General features: G+C 32.7%; 1 protein-coding gene and 1 long non-coding RNA gene across 3 annotated transcripts in view; one reads left to right on the forward strand and one right to left on the reverse strand.

The window, feature by feature from the left end:
- Positions 1–13,948, forward strand: part of LOC128179296 (tyrosine-protein kinase receptor torso-like) — a 34,749-nt gene extending 20,801 nt beyond the window's left edge. For both annotated transcript variants that reach the window (XM_052846685.1, XM_052846684.1), the window contains 15 exons: positions 471–547; positions 1,087–1,258; positions 1,870–2,090; positions 2,195–2,315; positions 2,876–2,917; positions 3,180–3,316; positions 4,536–4,731; positions 5,152–5,336; positions 5,942–6,026; positions 7,060–7,113; positions 7,443–7,507; positions 7,827–8,041; positions 8,484–8,621; positions 8,812–8,973; positions 13,024–13,948. In XM_052846685.1, the coding sequence (XP_052702645.1) occupies positions 471–547; positions 1,087–1,258; positions 1,870–2,090; positions 2,195–2,315; positions 2,876–2,917; positions 3,180–3,316; positions 4,536–4,731; positions 5,152–5,336; positions 5,942–6,026; positions 7,060–7,113; positions 7,443–7,507; positions 7,827–8,041; positions 8,484–8,621; positions 8,812–8,973; positions 13,024–13,459 (2,306 nt within the window). In that variant the 3' untranslated portion in view covers positions 13,460–13,948. The remainder of the gene's footprint in view (positions 1–470; positions 548–1,086; positions 1,259–1,869; positions 2,091–2,194; positions 2,316–2,875; positions 2,918–3,179; positions 3,317–4,535; positions 4,732–5,151; positions 5,337–5,941; positions 6,027–7,059; positions 7,114–7,442; positions 7,508–7,826; positions 8,042–8,483; positions 8,622–8,811; positions 8,974–13,023) is intronic.
- Positions 13,949–20,439: 6,491 nt separating this feature from the next.
- On the reverse strand, positions 20,440–21,253 carry LOC128179768 (uncharacterized). Its single transcript, XR_008243129.1, has 3 exons — positions 21,100–21,253; positions 20,648–20,794; positions 20,440–20,536 (listed from the first exon to the last, which is right to left on the reverse strand). It is a non-coding gene; the product is annotated as an uncharacterized LOC128179768 (long non-coding RNA).
- Between the last annotated feature and the right edge of the window lie 251 nt (positions 21,254–21,504).

Below are 21,504 nucleotides of genomic sequence, written 5' to 3' on the forward strand. Positions count from 1 at the left end.
GTATGGGTTATACATTTGTATGCTACTCAGGTGACCGTTAAGGCCAATTGGCCTCTTGTATTTTATTGTGTTTTTTAAAAGTTAAACTGTGTTTTATAGCCATATTTGTAGGATTGCAATGTTGAATTTCGATCACAAAAGTTTCACAAAAGGATTTTCACAATTATTATTTTTATATCATTTGGACTGCAGGCAGAATCGAAGTTGGTAGAGAATGCAGATTGTTTTCAATCTTACTTGAGATCGATATTGCGATTAGTCGGAATACTTTTTTTATCATATTTACAGAACAAGAGAAGTTTAAAAAATCTGAAAAATTTATAAATGTTGTTTTGATAATTAACGTGAAAAATGTAACGGTAAGTTTAGGAATAACAGTGATTGCATAGAATGAAACATTTTGGTAAAATGAAAACTTTTTTTAGTAGTAGAGAAGTTTGTCAATTCATCTTCCTATTTTTTTCATACAGAGAGACCGTGTTTGTACAGATTATTCTGGATGTCCGCAAAATGTGATGTATCGCGATCTCGGGATTTGGATCTTACGGTAAGTCTGATTAAAATATAAAAAACCCATTCAGGTCGATTCAAATGCTACCACCTTTAATCACCTAGCCCAAAGTTAAATTATTTATTATAAGAACAAGAAATTAGTTTTAAATCAACAGATAACTGTATGTATTTCTCAGATTTTTTGGTCGATTATAATGGCATATTTTGCAGCGCAAATTTTGCATCTTGAACTGTATTCAAGTTTAAATCTGTTTTAACACTGTATTCCACATTTTTACTGAAATGTAAAGAATATGTTTTTACAAATTGTGGTTCATATTTTAATTTGGAGAAGATAACTTTGCAATTGACAAGACATTGTTTTACTCCACATTACGGTGACGTCAGAATCAAATTGAACGCGGGGGTGGGGGGCAAGACTAACGTATGTATCAGGGTTTTGGTTATGGTTATGTTTAGCTTTGCAACAAGTAGCATTAGTCCCTTTCCCGGTTCCGACGCTTATGCATTTTGCATCATACAAAGCTTTCACAATGTTGTGCAATTTGTAAAACATATATCTACATTTTGTAGACACTACCAGAACCTTCTGTCTGGGTGACCAGACTAGGAGTTAGCTGTCCATATGAATTTAAAATCCAGAGTTCCCTAGACTCGTTCTTTACCTCTGTCAGTGACTTCAGGAACATGTCTTATCGCACAATGGACTGTCTGCCAGCAACTTCCTACAACTACAGTCTTTGTGGCAAGTTTGGAATTCTCTCTCTCTATTTCTCTCTCTGTCCTCGGTCTCTCTCTCCTTTATTTCTCACTCTTCTCTCTCTCTTTCGCTCTCGCTCTCATGACAATGTCCGGAATATGACGAACTATAAAAAAAAAACATATAGTAAGTAAAAATATAGAAAAAAACACATGTTGAGGAAATAGTTGGTTCCCAAACAAAAATAACTGTTTGAAATAATGGTCAATGCGTTGTAATGTATTTATTGATTTATTTACTTTTCCTAGCTGTAACAAGCGTAAATCAGTGATTTTTGTAGTTAATCATGCATTTATAACAAGTTGTTAGTTTTGTAAATAAAAGGCATAGATATATATAAATATATATCTTCAATGTCATAATCGTAATATTTTATGGATACCAAGCAATCTCTTAAACATCGGGATGTTACACATTTATAAAAAAAAAATTGTTACATGTTTCTGTAAAAAGAAGCCTTTCGTTTGAATTAAAAAAATACAAGTATAGGCTAACATACTATCAGTCGCTCTTTATGCGAATTGTCACAGTATGCAGAGCGAGTTCCTTGAATCAAAAAGACTTAAAATAATGAATCGAACTTTGTTCGTTTCCAGCACCAGATGCACCGTCTGAAATCACCATAAAAACGGTTAAAACTTACGTGGACGCTTCCCACAACATGTCGGCAGGAGACATCATGTTGTCATGGAAACCACCGTCGAACGTCAGCGCCCGGAACAAAATCGATTTCTACCGTATAAAGTTCCGCAAAGAGGGCCCACTTCACCACCTGCAGTACCTTGTTCCCCATGTTAACTACACAGACGTACCTGGGGTAAGAAAATGTTGAAAGTGCACATTCATACGGCTAAGATTTGGTCTATGCAAATCTAGTTTTAAAAACGACCGAGACAAAAAAATGTGTTGATTTTTTTGTAGAATCAAACCTGGGTCCTTATCAAACATCTACACTGGTTCAATGACTATCGGTTTTCAATCACCGCAATTTCAGCTGGTGGTAAAAGCAAAGACGACGACTGTGCACAGACTTTTAAACTAGGTAGCTACATATATATTATCTTCATAAAGATTACCAGACTTTTATGATGGATTTTTTTGTAAAGAAAAATCTTACCAATATAAAAATCATACCAGCTATAAAAATGTGTACAATTATTGTTAGCTATGTAAAATTATTCCCATCAAATAATATCATTACTGAATTCACAGTGTTTAAATATCTAAAATCTACTTAACTAAAATGTTCAAACAAATGTGATTTTTACAAATATGAACAAAGAGGAATAACTTTTTCGAAGAATGAAAGGGATCAATACTTGTGCTATAAGCTTACTTTTCCAAACACGTTTTTCAAACATAAGTAAATGACTAAAATGAGTTAACCCTAGATGTTTATAAACTTTAAACAAAATTCTGAAATGCAAAAAAGTGTAAATTCCTTTTCATAATGTGTTTATTTTGAAAATTTAGAGAACCGTAAAAAGAGATAAATTAGGGTTTTTTTGTTAAAAACAGAGGGCAACATGTTGCATCTGAAAATATAAACTTTACATTTTACAGATATTTGCTTAGTATTGATTTTATTTTATGGCATTTCAGGGGAGTTTTTTGAGTTTACAAGTAAAAAAGAAAACCACAAAGGTAATTGAGATAATCATCTTTACAAATTTTATTGGTGAGCACATATTGAAAGTAATATCGAAGCAAAGTTTTACATGTATTGGTGAGTACGTGTTACATGTAATTACAGTGTAAACCTCAATTAGTGAGCAGATATTACATTACTCTATTGTTTTGATTTACAAAAATCTCTCAAAAATTTTGTGATAATTACCCTTAGGTCTCCTTTTCATCTTTTTTATTGGTGAATCTTAGTTTAAATTAACCACATTAATATTTTCAGAAAAGGGTACTAAAAACGAGGCTGTAATTGCAGTTGTTGTGGTGGTGCTAGGTATTTTCGTCGCTTTTTTCATCATATGCATCATTAAACGAAGGAAAACTCGCCAAGAAGAAGCTAAGAGAAAAACCAGTGATGAGGTAAACAATGTGTTAATTCTATAATTTTATGAGTTTTAAAGCTGCTTGGTCCGATTTATTTTGTAATTACAGTATCAAAATTTGTTCCATACAAATCATTTATCTCAGAAAGTTATGGACTTTCTCCTATTTATACCAGCAGAATCAGTCTCCTTTCAAAGTTAGAAATATTCAAAGTAAATAAAAATAATTTCTCTTTGGGAAAACGAAAAAACAAACCAAAATGCATCACGGGAATGTTTAGAAAAGGAAACCGCTTGGTTTCGTCCCCCGAATGATTGGGGTTATTCAACCCGCATGCTATGCATCGATTGTAAAGAAAGCAGACTTTGGAAATATTAGCGAACAAAACGTACACATGTTTATTTGTAATTTGTCTGATCATTTCGACCTTTATTTAGAGCGATGTCAAAGTCGTAATACAACCATTCCCGTATCGTCGCCAGGGGTGAAATTTAACATGAGGCGAAATAACGCGGTACCTTTTAATGTCGTTTGTTTTGTTAGCAAATTTTGTACGTATTTTTCTTCATTAAAATTTGGCATAATTGACGGGTAAAACTACTGCAATGTCTATTATCATACATATATTAAGCATAGCCATCGTTTAAAAGCGTGCATAAAATTTGATATAAAATCGGACCAAGCAGCTTTAAATTACGACCTCCTAGGATCATTTGAATGCACCTTTCGTTTCTGATATATTCTTTATAAATGTAGCACATTGTTTATGTATGTAGCATTCGAAAGTAAAAAAACATGTTGGAATTATATGTTAGAGGTTTTACTAAGAGACGCAAGTCAGTATTTTTCTTCACACACTTTTTTCAAGTTATAGTACTTGTTAGATAAAGATAATGTGGAAAATATGAGTGACTGATAAAACATATAATTGAACCCAAACTTCTAATTCGATATATGATACTTGTTTTCTTTGAAAGATAGCTAATCAATAAAAAAAAATCAAAACAATGAAAAAAAAAATAACTGAAGACCTTTAATAAATATTTCATGTTGATTAATTTTGATACATCATTAACAGCGAAAGGTTTTCTGTTTAAATTTCATTTTTTTTTTCGAACTCTACTTGTAGGCTTTTTGTTACCAAAAATGAATACCGCATTTATACTTGCAATTTTTTCTCTCAAGGTGAACAGTAATGTTGTAGTTTTCTCTACCTGTATGTGTATCTCTATTATGTTTGTAGGTTTCTTTGTAGGCCTTTAATCCTCTGTATGTTGCCACGCCTCACTCTTCCTGTCAAGAACCACTCCTTATTGATGACATGGAGATTTGCTTAGAGAATCTCCAACTCTTAGAAGTCATCGGGGAGGGAGCTTTCGGTAAAGTCCATAAAGGAGAATACCGACAAGACAACGGAAAAATCTCCATTGTGGCGGTAAAAATGCTTAAAGGTTAGTGGGATCAAATTTTGTTTTTGTCAATGTGATTGCTAAAAAATTAAATCATATTTTGACTTATAAGAAACATATGAAACTGAACAACGACTTTTTTCAGAACAGCTGCTTTCAAATAATGTTTATGGCAAAATATTTGTCAAATGCATCGTTTTGTTTTTGAAGTCTCTTAAATATAAAAAAAAAGTTTCTGGGGTAAAATTATCATAAGGTCAAACTGAACGTTATATATATATATATATATATATATATATATATATATATATATATATATATATATATATAAATATTATTCTTTTTTCAAAATGTCCATTCAATATAGAATATTAAATAGAATATGTCATTCTCTAATTAAATGATCTTCCTAGCACGTTTACATGTTTTTATAAACTGCAAAGTGCTGGTCTAATTCTGTAGAATTTGCTGATAAAACGGAGGAGAAAAGCCTATTGAAAGAGATTGAAGCCATGAAACAGCTGGGAAATCATCCAAATATCGTGGGGATGTTGGGTTACTGTACTAAGTCTTCTTCCCTGTGTCTAATCATGGACTTCTGTCCTCTCGGAGATCTACGCCAGTATCTCCTTAACTGCAGGCACCAGGTTAGCGATTAAGCTGTCAATGCCATTAACCAAACACTTTCAGTGAACGTGGTCTGTTCCATGTCTTTCGCCTACGCATCACAAGGCACCCCCGCAGACACGAATTGTGGTATCTTCAGCATTTGAGAACAAAACATTTGGTTGTTATTGTTTTGGTGACAAATGCCTCAACTGATTTCCATATATCATAAAAACTATTTCTACTAGCCTATTTGTGAGATAAAATGAAGTAATGCTGAAGTACTTTGATCATTAAATATCAACATAATCAGTTCTCAGTGTTGAATCAAAATATCTGACACATTTATTGATTTGAGTCAATTTGCTGACAATAAAGAGAATACAAGATAGTTACATTAAACGAACATGCACATTTTGTTGACTTCTCTATTTTTTCATAGACTTCAGTCCTTTCAAGTTTAAATTCAATCTGTTATAACTGTAACCTGATTGAAAAACTGACCGCAATCAATTTAGTTATACACATTTTAAATACAAATTAAAAAATATGAATGCAGAACTTATAGTGGATATAAACAGGCTGTAATTTTTTCATATCATATTTGCCAATTGAAATAATGAAATCCTTCCACAACATGTTGTAGATGATGAGAACAGGTCAACGAGTCAAGAGGGGTTCAGACAGTGGGATCAGTCCTGGATGTGAGAGAGGAAAGACGCCCGTATTTTGTAAGTAATATTGTACTATTGAAAACTTCGAAAAAGGAAATCGCATCTTGAAGATGACCTATGATTTAGCAGTAAGTTTGTATGTTTCTATGGTAAATAATCTAAAAGAAATTATGTTATTACACTTGACAAAGAAAAAAAGTACCTGTACATCAGAACATTTCTGTATTCTCCCGACTCATTTGAAATTTAATTATCACCAGTTTTGTTTCCAGATATATATATATATATATATATATATATATATATATATATATATATATATATATATATATATATATATATAAAACACAGTCAGTTGAATAAAAAATACCTTAATGGGTTTTGTAAGAAACCTTAATTGTTTATAATAAATCCGATCAATATTTGATCATAAATGAAGGCCATTTGAAAAAAGTTAATTCTGATCATAATATTTTTGTTTAACTGTGTATATTCTATACCATCTTTTCTGATGTACTGAGTTCCAACTCTTACATATTGTGATTTTAGCCACCATGTATAAAATTAATTCCATATTTAAGTGGATTTGAATATGAAACTAGTAAGATGAAGATATAAGCGTTTAGTTATCACCCAATGTTTTACATTTATACTGAGCGAAAAAACAAATTTGGTACCACTATTCTGCATGATTCATCTTAATTATTGCTAAAGTATATCATATGTTTTGTTTTTTAAAATAGTGCGCCGTCCAGGCAAATCTAGTCTTTGGAAGATGAATACGATCACAAAAATAATTGACAAAATATGTTTAAAGTCTATCACCATAAAATCTCACATGATGATATTAGACCATTTCTAATCGTGCTGTTATTTGTAATCTATGTTATCTGTGAACATGTCTAGCCTTGCCTGACAGTAACGAGCAAGAAACAGGGAGATAGAGAAACTAGAACCTCGTAGAACTTTCTCCTTTTATCTTGAACCAATCATAATTTGTTTTAATCAAATGAACTGTCCTCAAACAGGCAGTTGATAGAGAAACATTTTTTAGATCGATAGTATTAAAAGTATTTATCTTTCCTTTCAGTTCCTGCAGAGTCCGATGGAACAGAAGAGGCTTCTGCTCTGCCAGATAGCTGTGGTATGCCTCTTACACAATAGATAAATCAGACATTATTAATGTCGACATGGAACGATAAAAATGTCTCTAAAAACCAACCGTAAATTGCAGGACAATTTATCAAACAAAAATACGAATTTTGCATTTATCTGTATCCGCCTTCAGACAAAGTACATGATACTGAAATATTGGTCCAAAAAGTTATTAAATATATAGTGCAAAACAAATTTTCAAAAGGTTTTAAATAATGAATTTAATTCTGTGAAAGAAGTGACGTAAAGTTAACAGTATACCCGTAGGTTAAATGATCATGGTAAACATTTTACTGTTTTCTTTAATTTCATCTACAGATTCTGAGTGTTGCATTCACGAATCCACACTCTTGTCATATGCTCGTCAGATAGCTATCGGAATGGCAAGTACTAATCTTTCTTTATTCACATTCACCATTAATTAAAGATAAATATATTTGATAATGCTTTTTGTTACTCTACAATTAGTCACTGTCAGCAAAGAAATTTGATTAATGCAAATTTCAGGTCAGAATACTATCTCTTTCATTAATCATACTAGTATGTTATTTCACAGCGTTCAGCTTTATTTCTATAAAACGATATAATTATAATTAAAAAGATTCAAACAAAGATCCAAATTGACAACTTGTGTCAAAAAAGAGCTACTTAATGAAGTAGTGATATGTTGTGTTAGACTCTATTAACTACAATATTTTTTAGGAATTCCTATCTCAGAAGAAATTCATTCACAGGGATTTGGCCGCAAGAAACATTCTGATGGTGGATAATAGAAGATTGAAAATTTCGGATTTTGGTTTGACGCGTGATATATACGAAACAAATATGTACCAGCCGACTTCATCCCGTAAACTTCCGTATAAATGGATGGCGATTGAATCCATTTTTGATCAGATATTCACAATAAAATCCGATGTGTAAGTCAATTTTGAGGGTGATTGAGTAATTTTTTTTAGATATCTAAAAGCATCATTTAATGTACGAAACATTTTTTCTTCCGATCATCAAAAAGTGCACAATAGGGTTTTCGTCCTTTGATATTTGACAAAAATTGGCCCTATTTTTTGAATATTTGAAGTGCTGTCTTTGAACAAAATTATGTGAGAGGAAAGGAAGCCGTGTATTAATTAAATTTAATGTTCATGTTACTGCCGATCCATGTGGAATAGTGACAATAGAGTTAATAGGAAATATTTGTATGACCCTTTTCCATCTAAATGCTAATAATCATTAATGTACATTAATGGAAGCTGACGCAAATATGATGAATGAATTGGTCGATTTTAACAACAATAAATGATGCTATTTTAGATATCGAGTTTTTTCACAATTGTTTCCTTTTTTACTTTTTGCTAACAGTTGGTCCTTTGGAATTGTATTATGGGAAATAGTTACGTTAGGTGGAAGTCCATATCCAGGTATACCAAATGAAGATTTATTTCGTCTTCTTAAGGATGGATATCGGATGGACAAACCGGAAAATTGCTCCCCAGACATGTAATGTCACTTTTATATTTTACCGATTCATTTGCTTTATATATTTTTAATCAGACTATTCCAAAGTACGCATTGCATTTTTCAATAACATTGATATTGAACCCTTTTGCGTTTAGATAAATTTAAAAAAATCAATATTTAAACTTATACAAAATGGTAATTTTTCAAGGAGAATTTTTTTTTATTATAGATATCAAATGATGTTGTCGGCTTGGCATCCTAATGCAGAATGTCGGCCAAGTTTCAATGACATTAGACATAAGCTGGAGACTATGCTGGAAGCAACAAAATCTTACATCAATTTGTCTGTTAGTGTCTCTCAAGATTACTACACGAACGACAACTCTTCAAGGTAATATCTTAAATTTGAGATGACCTAAGTTAATTCAGCTATCAACACCTAATGATATATTTTGATAATGTTTTCAACAAATTGTCTGAGGCGCCGTGATGTTGATCAAACTTGGTTCTTCATTAGAACATCGTTCACGTACCGAGGAAAAACGAGAGCAATCTATTAAACAGGCTACCTACCTACATGAAGAAAGCGCAAAACATTAACAAACATTTAAAAACTGAAGTGTTTAAAAACTTAATGTCACATATTAGTTTCTGGAAATTAATATTAAAGATTGCGTAAATTAAAATGACGTTCAGTATAATTTTTATTAAACATTGCGGAGCGATGATGAGGGGGTACTGTGTTAGCTGCTGCTGCTGTGCAGTAGGTGTTACATTGACCTCGGGCAGCTCGTACCTAGTTATTCTTGACCTTCTAACTCTGATATTGTGACGTTTTGTCATACATTTAGGTGTTTGTGGTGTCGAAGAAATACATTTTGTGATTTTCTACCGGTGGCAATTTTTCAAAATATTGTGATGCAAAATATTGAGATTGATTTTGATATTGGGCTTCAAAACCTTTCATATCATTTATCTCTGATTGTGTCTTAATTTTCTCGTTCGAACTTTGAATTTCTGTTAACAAACGTTCATAATTTTCCAACGTTATACTTTGACTTGGTTGAAATTTTTTTTAGCTCAAGTAGCAATTTTTCTCAATTGTTCAATTGAATTAGGATTTTGAGTAACAACATACGTTCTTGTCTCATATCTTAAACAATTCATTGTAACCGAAAGTAAAATATTGTCTGGATCATTATTAATAGTTCCTTTTTTAAAAGTCTTGTTATAAAATCTTCAACAGGTTGTTTTATCTTGTTTCAATATTGACAAATCCAAAAAAATGTCTAATTCTCTAAATCTTTCCTGAAAAAGAGATGTTAGTAACGTTGGGTTAATTCTATGTTCATACGGTAAGAATCTTCTTGGAATTGGGTAAATCATGACATTTGGCCCACTTCGTAAAACTTTGTAACCATGCTTTGACATCTTGAGAACCATCTCGTTTAAGATTTTCTTATTTAATGATTAAAGACATTTTAAAAGGTAGACAAAACAGTTTCTACCTGCTGATTGCACTGTTTAATAGTTCCCGTTGATACATATTCCTAGCTGACGTGAGGGAGGTTCACCAGTGCGTGCTGAATGTCTTGGACTTCGTGTGCGTATCCGGCCACGTTGATATGCTGTAAGAGTTGATTACGTCCAGGGAATGGCTTCGGTTCCGGGTGTTGAAGAGCATCACTGGCGTCATTTGCGTCCGGAGTAATGATCAGACGATGCTGTGGAGGCGCTGTTGCTTTACGTTTGTGGCCAGATCGTGCTCATAGGGTCGTTGATGGCTCTTCCATGGCGTGTCTAGGACAAGTTTGAAACCCGGATTCCCCACCACTATATCGTACTATGATTTCGCTTAATACGATATTTAAGTTAATTTGATCTTCGGGACCTTATTCATCCTTGACTAGACACCTGGCGTTGCCTGTGCCACGTTACATAACCCAGAAAAGTCTCCTCCTCTACCTGGGGAGTAGCCCTTTTCCCTGTACAAAAAGAGGAGGCAAAAGACAGCTTCCAGATGACTACTTCTTTTATTAAAAGTATTTACTTATAAAACATTCGGATTAAACACCACAATATAATATAATGTATAACAAATAAACATTGATTAAAGAAACTTTAAACAAAATATTATATTTACCTGAACCCCCTGAATCATTTTCGTTAACTTTTATTAAAAACCCGCAAGTATCTAAATATGATCTTACCTGTACAAAAAGAGGAGGCAAAAGACAGCTTCCAGATGACTACTGGAGAGCTGCTTTCCCCGAACCTCATTTTTATACACGTGGACACTGTACCTCAAATTTCCTAACCTTATAAGTATATGAGCTCAAGTCCATACCAATGTTCTGACGCACCGTGGTCAGCCATAGTATTTTATTCATAATTTGTGACCCGGTGCAGACAGGTTCATCACTGGACTTAATTACCCACTTTTCTATGAATATAAACAATTATTCGTTATCTGTATAGCCAATGCACATTAACCAATTTCTGTATTATTTCGTTATGATATTATGTTGCTGAGTGCAGAATCCTTTTTCCCCAAATCGTAAGTCCGAAAGAAAAACACTCTTCATTTTACATTTTAATGTTCTCAACAATAACTCAATCAATGACAACAGGTTATTCTGCGTACTGGTTATATAAATGTGTTAATTTGACTACATTAAATTTTATCTTCTATTCATAGTTTTCTGTAAAAATTTACGTTACCAAACTGTGATGTTAGCACAATATATTTAAGATTAACACGAACGTTCTTAACGAACATACTTCATATGAACAAGCATCAGCGCGATGGATGCTTGAAATAATATACACACTTACAGGACATCGCCTTACGATCGTAACTTGTTCTTTCAGATGAAACATCACGATCACAAACGATTCCAGTAATGAAAGAGTGCTCTTAATGTAAAGCACTTAGAGGAATAGTATTCACTGAAATTACCCTTTTTTAAGCACACAATTTAATCATTCCCTGGTCATTTTTTATTGTTATCGCTAACATTGTGGTTGCTTAGGAATTAAAATAATAAACGTGTCGGTATTTCTCTAGCCTTTAATGAAAACCCGAGTCTAATGAGGTCCACCGGCCGATCTTTATGGAAGCAGTCAATGAGACTCTAAGAGCGTGTCCGCACTATCAGTTTCGATGATAAACTCATTGATCTACAGATAATTTGAAACATGCCTTTTTTATGGTAATGAAGGATGTAAAACTACGATAACTAAGTAACACGGTTCTTAATATGACAACTATGAAAACGGAGATTGTACAGGAATATCACTAAAACTAGATTGATCAATGTAATTTGATGCAGTGAGCAGGTATATTAAAACCAGGATTGAAAAATTCATTGACTCTTTTAAGGAACTTTTGATATCAATTATAAAATTAAACAAAGTAAATTTTTTCAAGAAAACTTTGTTGTTTTAAAGGCTATTTCAACTAGTAAATGTAGCTACATGTATGTCCATTAATGACGTTATTATACAAGTTCGGTGTGGATCAATTGGCTTAAAAATTTCTACACTTTGGCAAGTAAAAATGTATTATTCTTGGAATACTTAAACACAGAAATGTATTTTTCACAATTAAAAATAGATAAAAAAATAAGATAATACCAATCATATTTTAGAAGTTGAGGGAAAATTATATTGAATTGAACTTTAATATCTGCCTCAAATGGTAATGCCCTCTACATTCCCGTTTTTATACTTATAACAATGTTTTACTAGGTTTGTTGAATGATACACGTGGTTAAAATAATCTGTGTTAACACCTTATGATGATATTCGTAGGCCTAAAGTAGGATTAATTTTTATTCCAGAAAGCAAAGTCCCTTAAAGAAGGAAACAATCAAAACTTCATTTAGAGGACATGATGCACTCACTTGTAAATGTTTGAAAAAAAAAAACAATTAAACATTTAACAATGATGATCTTCGTAGGCCTAAAGTGGGATTAATTTTATTCCAGAAAGAAAACTTCCTTAAAGAAGGAAACAATCAAATTTGTTTTTATTTTGGAGGACATGATGCTCTCAATTGTAAATGTTTGAAAAAAAGAAGATTTAACAATAACTTCGACAGTAAATTTCAAATTATTTTTTACCATTTTGGGAGTAGTTGCAAAGAATAATTTGTTTACTTCACTAGTAAAACAGTCTTTTAAACAGTATCTTGTCACTTTCTCGAAGACAACGTACTTAGTGGAAGCTTTAATTCATAGATACATGTACTTCTTTTCATTAAATGCAAGCAATATCTAGATAACCTTTTTGTTAATCCATTTGCTGCAGTCTCTAGGTTATTACATGTTAGTTACACATTCAATGCAATATTGTGATCTTATTCGTGATTGTGTGTCTTTTGTTTATTTCTTACTTCGTTTGCAACTATATGGCGGCCAATTTCATTTGCATTTTTAGGGACTCATCTCCCAATTCTGTACCGGATAGCGTGACAGATAGTACCGGAAGTAGAACGTCCTACTTAGTAATGAATACTCAGGGGGAGACGACTCCGTCACCAGTCATTCCAAACACCTATCTGTCCCTTCCACAAAACGTGCTATCAAACTCTTTGACTGAATGTAAGAGTGCCTGCGTACACGGGCAGGAAATGGCGTGTGGTTTCAACACAGAACTGTGCGATATGTGTCGAAGTTTACCGTGCGCTCTGTGTAAGACGGGTACGAAGAACAAACAGGATGTGGTTCATTCTGTAAAGTCACTGAAAGATCTTACGTCATCGCAGTCAAACGGCGAAATTAGAAAGAACCGAAACGGGAGAAAGAACGGATTCTTGGATATTAGTGCAGTTGAAGTTACGCAGAATTCTGTTGACCAATCCTGTGTTATATAACAACTTAGTTATTTTAAAGACGCATTTTCAATAAAACAATTTTAACTAAGACGTACCCGTCTAATTTATGCAATGTACATTACTTAATGTGCCTTATAAGATCATTGTGCAAGATATGTAAAATATATTAAACGTATATGAAGTATATATTTTAGTACATGTACCGATACAATGTTACTCGTTTTACTTAAAAGTGACGTTTTAAAATCTCAAAAGCATATCAATATTATCACATTCCGCATTCTTAAAAAACAGAATTTTATATGAAACAATTTTGAATCTTAAGAAACCTGCAAAACTAAGTAAAAGGCAATCAATTACATGTACACAATAATTTAAGGATGAATATTTTAAGTAAACATTTATTTACAAACTGTACTAAAGCCACACATTGCAATTTATGGATAAAATTATTTTAATATTTTGTTTCATATGTAACCATGTATCTGTGTCATAGAAAAATTCGCCATTAAAGGATCCTTGTATTAATTTTATCTCTGATACCCTTTAATTTGATGTCATGGAGAAATAGATTATACACCCGGATGTTAACTGATCGAAAATGTGAGGGATTATCGAAAAAAAAAATTTCTTTTTTTATTTTTATCACATATGATGTTTTGCTCAAAACCCAATCGATAAACAATGTGTTTATATTTTCAATGGTTCTGTGAAAGAAACACAATAATCAGCTTTTATTTTATTACTTATCCCAAACAAATGTTCATATTGTAAAAATAAAATAAGTTTTTATAATGATAAAGTGATTTCTTTCCTCGAATGTAACAATTAAATAAAACAAACTTACTCCGTTAAGTAAGTATTTAATCTGTTAAATAAATGTTCACTAGAATAGGAAGTAACCTTTCTTAGCGCACCTGAGCTGAAAGCTCAAGTGAGCTATTCTGCTCACATTTGTCTGTTGTCCGTTTGTCCGTCCGTCTGTCAGTCCGTCTGTCTGTCTATAAACTTTTCACATCTTCTCAAGAACCACTGGACCAATTTCAACCAAACTTGGTACAAAGCATTTTTAGGCTATGGGAATTCAGAGTTATTGAAATTAAGGACCACGCCCCTTTGCAAAAGGAGAAACATGTAATTAGGAATTATTGAAAATTTTCGAGAATTTTCAAAAATCTTCTTCTCAGGAAACAATCAAGCAATCAACCAGGAATGCTGACATTTGTGTGGAAGCATCCTCGGGTTGTGTAGATTCTAAGTTGTGAAAAATCATGACCCTCGGGGGTAGGGTGGGCCTTAATAGGGGGTCGACTTTTTTACATAGGAATATATAGAGTAAATCTTTGAAAATCTTCTCAAGAACCAACTGGCAAGGAAAGATGAAACTTATGTGATGCATCCTTAGCTGGTGTACATTTATAGTTGTGAAAATCATGACCCTCGGGGGTTTGGTGGGACCACAATGGGGTCAAATTTATATACAGAGTAAATCTTTAAATATCTTCTTCTCAAGAACAATTTGTCCAGGAAAGCTGAATCTTATATGGAAGCATCCTCAGATAGTGTAAAACTAGGGTAAAATTAGGGTTGTGAAAATCATGACCCTCGCGGGTAGGGTGGAGCCACAATCGGGTTGAATTTTTACATAGGAATATGTAGAGTAAATCTTTAAAAATCTTCTCAAAATCTATTTGGCCAGGAAAGCTGAAATTTGTGTGGAAGCATTATCAGGTAGTGTAGATTCAAAGTTTTGAAAAGTATGAACCCCGGGGATATGGTAAGGCCACAAAGGGGGGGGGGCGAAGTTTTACAAAGGAATAGACAGAGTGAATTTTTAAAAACATTCTTGTATCATAACTGTCTTTGGATATTAATTTAGAACTGTTGTTTGTTAATCATTATTGAGTTCAGTTTATAAAACTTTGAAACTATTATATCTTTGGTCACTCGTTCATCGATTATATGTATATGAGGAAATAGTCCTGAAAAGGTATCCATGTATCAATGAATTTCGTTTTTAGTGTACGTTCTGACATGAAAGGTCTCAGAAATGATAAAGTAAACAAAGCAGAAAGCTCCAAGCCACTTTATTTTCAATTTATAGTTCTAGTATGAAAATGAAATTATTTGGATCAGCAGTTTTAGAGAAAATTCTACACAATTAATTAGCTCTCCGGCGCATGTGCACTGTCGAGTGAAAAGAAAGTGTAATTGAATTTACTTAAAAGGCGGTGTAATCAATGTGACCATTTGACACAGCTCATAGTTTTTGATAAAACAACAACCTTATTTTAGATTTGGAATAACGTTCAATATATAGACTGGTATTTGGGACATTTTTAAGATATATACATGTAACTACAGAACTATCAACTAACAATGTAAAGGTGATGAATTGCTCAATTGTAAAATATACTTAAATAAAGTTCGCTTCTAGTATTAGAACGATAATTGATATAAAATAAATATTCATACATTTGTTTGATCAACATTGAACCATTATGGAATTAGATATAGGTATTACAATTTTTTAATTACGGTAGACAATCATTGCAGGTTTGATTTGTAAACATCGAACGCATTACAAATTGATTCACACACTCTTTTGAAACATAATAATATATTTTATATATCAATAGCTTTTTCGTTTATATCTGTTAAAATTTTTGAATATATTTCAATAATCAAGGTAAAAAGAAATCGGAAAGTTCTTGTATAAAATATTAATCTTAATTAATGGTAAAAAAAAAATTGAAAGAAAACAATGCCTAAAAGATCAATACTATCCCATTTCTATGAAACTAGACTTATGGTAAGATTAATACGATAATAAATGTTATTGTTATGCACTTTCTGTGTTTCAAATGAATACCAAAGTTCTTTTCGATAAAAAACGATGTTAACTAGAAAGTTGTGCGGGTGATGTCAGAGTACAAATCAGCCTTATCATTTACATATGACACCGCCCTCTCGAATAAAAAGAAATCATCAAAGAATTGTGAAATCTAATGCGATTTGCAATTGTGGCATCATGATGTCCGTTTAGTATAATTAGGATGGAACACAAGCTAAAATCAGTAACAATGTGTTGAAAACATTTCGCAGAATTACTAGTAACCTAACCAAAAACAAATAGCAAAAGCTCTTGATTAAACAAAAACAATCACAATCAATTTACAGACATGTTCTTACATAGCGTAATCATCTTGAAATCATTTTGCATTCGTCATGTTTACATATACATATAAAAAGTAAACCAAAACACATTGACGAATATACAGTGATGTGCCATTAGTGATCATCCAAATTCATTTCTATTACGTCACCTTTAATTTTTGGTTGCGTTTACCGGCGCTCTGGTTTTTAATAACACCGTCCATATAGAGAAAGCCTGTCTATATTTAACACGTATTCACGTGACTGTCACGTGTCATAATTACGTATCAATAATATTTTCGTCTGCTGTGGTTTTCCCTTGTAAACAACATGGCTGCCGTTCGTCGAGAATTGAGTACCGAGTTGAAAGAAGTTATCGTTTCTTTGTATCTATCAGGGTTAAAACATTCAGATATTGCACGAAGGTTAGAGATACCCAGACCTACAATTTCATCTATAATTGACCGATATCGCAAGCGGGGAAGTGTTGAAAACAATCGTCGGAAAGGGAAGCATGCGAAGTTGAGTGACAGAGACAGTCGTAAACTTTTGAGGTTGGTGAAGGAAAACAGAAAGAGAAAATTATCAGACATCACGGCTTTGTTTAATGAGAATAGGGACTCTATTGTTTCAAAAAGAACTGTTCAGCGAAGTTTGTACAAGCAAGGATATTTTAGACGAGTTGTTCGGAAGCGCATTCGAATTCGAAAAGCGAACATAAAAGCCCGGCTTTCGTGGTGTAGAGGAAACAGATTTAAAACTGTTGACAATTACTGGAACAGAGTTATATTCAGTGATGAATGTAAAGTGGATGTTGGAAGTGATAACCGTATATTTGTCTGGAGAAAGGTCGGCGAAGAGAGTGGATGCCATGTTGTCTATCGACACCCCCGACGCCCAAGTTCAGTTTAATGATATGGGGTTGCATTACTTTCGATGGTATGGGTACTGTAACTGTTCTGGATGGTAATATAAATGCCCAGAAGTATATAAATATTATTGATGAACAACTATGGCCTGTTATCGCTCGTCATTTTCCAAGGAATAATTACATCTTCCAAGACGACAACGCCCCCATTCACAGAGCCCGAATCGTCCAAGAATTCAAGGTGCAGAACAACATGCATTCGATGGTTTGGCCCGCTCAGAGTCCAGATTTAAATATTATAGAAAATATCTGGTTAAGACTCAAACGTGAACTTAAAAACGGCAATGAAACATTTATGTGCAAAAATCAACTGGAGGCGGCCATTCGACGCATCTGGGTAAACATCCCAACCGACTATGTGCAGAGCCTATATAGGTCAATTCCTAGACGGATACACAGAGTACTAAGGTCAAAGGGCTACATAACAAAATATTAAGGTAATTTAAAGTGTTTTACTATTTTATTTCATCGTTTTCTTTTTCCGAAGCGTCATGTTACTACGGCGGCCATTTTGAATTTGGATGATCACTAATGGCACATCACTGTACATGTAAATTACAGAGGAATATATAAGCAACATTTTGAAAATATCTGAAAATGTCTTCTTTATGCGTACATGCTTGTTTTATATGTGACATTTTATTTAATATATCTTTTAAAACCATGCTAAAATGCCTCAAAATGTGGTTTGTATGCCTCACGTAAAAAGCAGGATGAAATGCATGAATCTCATTTAAATTCATTCAAACCCCCAAAGTCAGAACATTCTAAATATATCTGTTAATGCCCTCTTTGTTTGTACATGCTTGTTTTATATGTGACTTTGTATGTGATATATCTTTTAAAACTATGCCAAAATGACTCAAAATTTGGTTTGTATATATCACGTTGGAAAGGGATGAGTTGCACGAATCTCATTTAAATTCATTCAAAACCCCAAAAGTCAGGGCTGCGTTCAAGATCGTCGCTGCTACGTAGGGCTACGTAGTTGAACGGTAAGCTAGCCTATCCACTCTGTATATATTCATCGCCTAAATATTTTTTATGCTAAGGATCAAATTCAAGATGGCTACTTTAGTAAACACTTGGTAACAAACACGACATCTATTTACTAAGTGATATTCATCTTTTTAGTTATAATGAATTTTAATGTATATTTTTGCTTGTAATTAATACATTATGTCGGTGTAATTAGTCTTAGGCTAGCTGCTATCTATCTATCTATCTATCTATCTATCTATCTATCTATCTATCTATCTATCTATCTATCTATCTATCTATCTATCTATCTATCTATCTATCTATCTATTAAAAATGACAATAACAAACTGTCAACCATCTCAAAAATCCATAAAACGAAATACAAATTCAAAGCAGAGCAATAGGGACCTGTAAAAAGATAGAGGTAGGATCGGGTGTCATGGAGGAGTGAGCATCCTCTGATGGCCGGTCACACCCGTCGTGTGCTCTATGTCGTAATCACGAAAAAAACCCGGAAAAGTCCGTAGACAATTAGTTGATAAGTTAAGGTCTAAGAATTAGTATGAAAAATCCAGTCAGCATGCGACCCAGCCGAAGATTGTATTTGCTGACAAAGTCGTTGTAACGACCATAGAACTTACGAAAAGTTGTTTTGAACGAGACTGTTGATAGTCCTGTTTTATCAACTTGTTTGTCAGTAGCTTGCCTATCTATCTATCTATCTATCTATCTATCTATCTATCTATCTATCTATCTATCTATCTATCTATCTATCTATCTATCTATCTATCTATCTCTCTATCTCTCTCTCTCTCTCTCTCTCTCTCTCTCTATCTATCTATCTATCTATCTATCTATCTTCTATCTATCTATCTATCTATCTACATGTATCTATCCATCTATCTAATTCATTTTCTCCATATGATTACTTATGTATATATCAAAGGAATATTGTTTGTTTTTCTAACAAAAAAATTAATTGACTTCCTAAACTTTCATGCCATTTTTCAAAGGGTTGAATACACATGTCAACGTTCCGTTTCAACTATTTTTCTAACTACGACATGGTCATTAATACAAATACACATTTTCTAAAGTTTGATACATTCAATTGTGAGTTAAACACGGTGCTATCGAATTCAATCAGCACTCAAACAAAGATTTTTAAAAAAAATCAATAGTTAAAAGTCCAACAAAAAATCCAAATTAAAATTGTTCAGTCTAAATTGTATCCATGCTTTTGGAAAACAGCACTTTTAGAAAGTGGAGCGAACCAATCTGACCTAAAGAACATTATTTTGAGTTGTAACACATTACATATGTAATAACCAACTCACTGGTTTAAAAAAAAATGAAACGTTGAATTCCTGCGCTTTCGCTTTTCTAGTAAGTACTAAACGAATTAAATTGTGTGTTATTTTTAAGTTATATATTGGAGGACCACAGAGAAAAAAAATCAAAATTATTCACTACATATATCCAAAACCTTTCAAGGAATTAGTTTGAAAGTCTGTTTAGTTCACCCTATTTCTTGCATTTTACAAAACAATCTAATCAAACCATAAATCATGAAATCGTATCCAAAAAATATTTAATAGTACATTGCTATCTTGAGTTTTGCTTTTCACGATTTAACCATCGTTACTGAGTTAAAGGTCCATTAGATATATTCTGATCACTTGTTGTCTAATTTTATCAACATGTTTATCAACATGTCTATAAAGGTTCGGTTTAAAAATTTTACAATTTTGATTTTTTTCTCTATTGTTTATAAACTTGATAAACATATGTAGCTAAAAATATTCGAAATAAATGGTCGATATAAAAGTTATGTTTCTGTAAATATGTATATACATTTTGTATCGTTTAATCGATGCTTTTTCTAAAAATTTTATTTCATATATATATATACTTTTTTTTAAATGTATATGAGAAAAAACAAACTATAAAAAAAATCATAAATTTTATTCCTTATCAGACAAAGTTGTAAAATCAATTGTCAGTGATGTTTCGCTTTCTTTACTTGTGTATATCTTCTTAGTACAACCAAACTAAAAGAAAACCCAGAAATAATAAAAATAGCTAAAAAGAACACCATATAATTCGAGAAATAACACTAACTTGAAGGGGGAAAACTAAAATAGCATGTGCATTGTACTTACAATAAGGGCAACATATCCCATGAGTTCTAGTTGGTGTAAACCAACAAAATGAGCGATCTGGGCACTGAGAATGGCGGAAACATGCCGTTCTGCTCACCTGAAAATAACCGCCTGGGCAATCCCCTCGCGGTGTTGGTTGACTCTGCCCTGTAATAAAAATGCCCACATTGAGTGATTGTTGAAAAACATACAAAACATTGTTGGATGCAATGAATGCCATAATTATCCTTTTTAAGAAGGTTGGCACCTGGAATACAATGACACCTGAAGTGTCGTTTACAGAATGTAAAAATGTAATTATGAACAATGTATATGTATTTTTAATGATAACAAACTGATCACTAAATCATAATGCGATTTGTGTAAATGATTTTGTCTACACATCCAAATACGTTTAGCTATAGTTTAAGCTAATGTGATAAAGATAAACATGTAGTAGTTCATATACTCACCAAAGGTTTTAGAGCAGCTTAAAAACACAATTAATACTAAGAATGCAGTTCTGTTCTTCATTTTAACAATGCTATAAAATCACAAAACAAGCATTGTCCTTTTATTCGGTTCTGTAAGAAAAAGAACAACAATAAATCACGCTGAACGGACAGAACTGTGGTTTTGCTTTGTTAATATGCATTTAACATAATCAATTTAGTCTGTTGTTTACAGCAGTAACGACAACATTGTGCATAGTTGCCCTGACATTCGTCACGTTCCATAGCATTACAAGGCAGAAATTCGAACTAAAAATAATTTTAAAAATGTTAACTTTCCATGGATTGCAGGTAAATGCTACTTATGATAAATACGCACTTAGAGAAAAAGTAACTCGATCTTTTGGCCAAATATTATTCAACCGA

Source organism: Crassostrea angulata, chromosome 4 (assembly GCF_025612915.1).
Source record: "Crassostrea angulata isolate pt1a10 chromosome 4, ASM2561291v2, whole genome shotgun sequence".
NCBI lineage: Eukaryota > Metazoa > Mollusca > Bivalvia > Ostreida > Ostreidae > Magallana > Magallana angulata.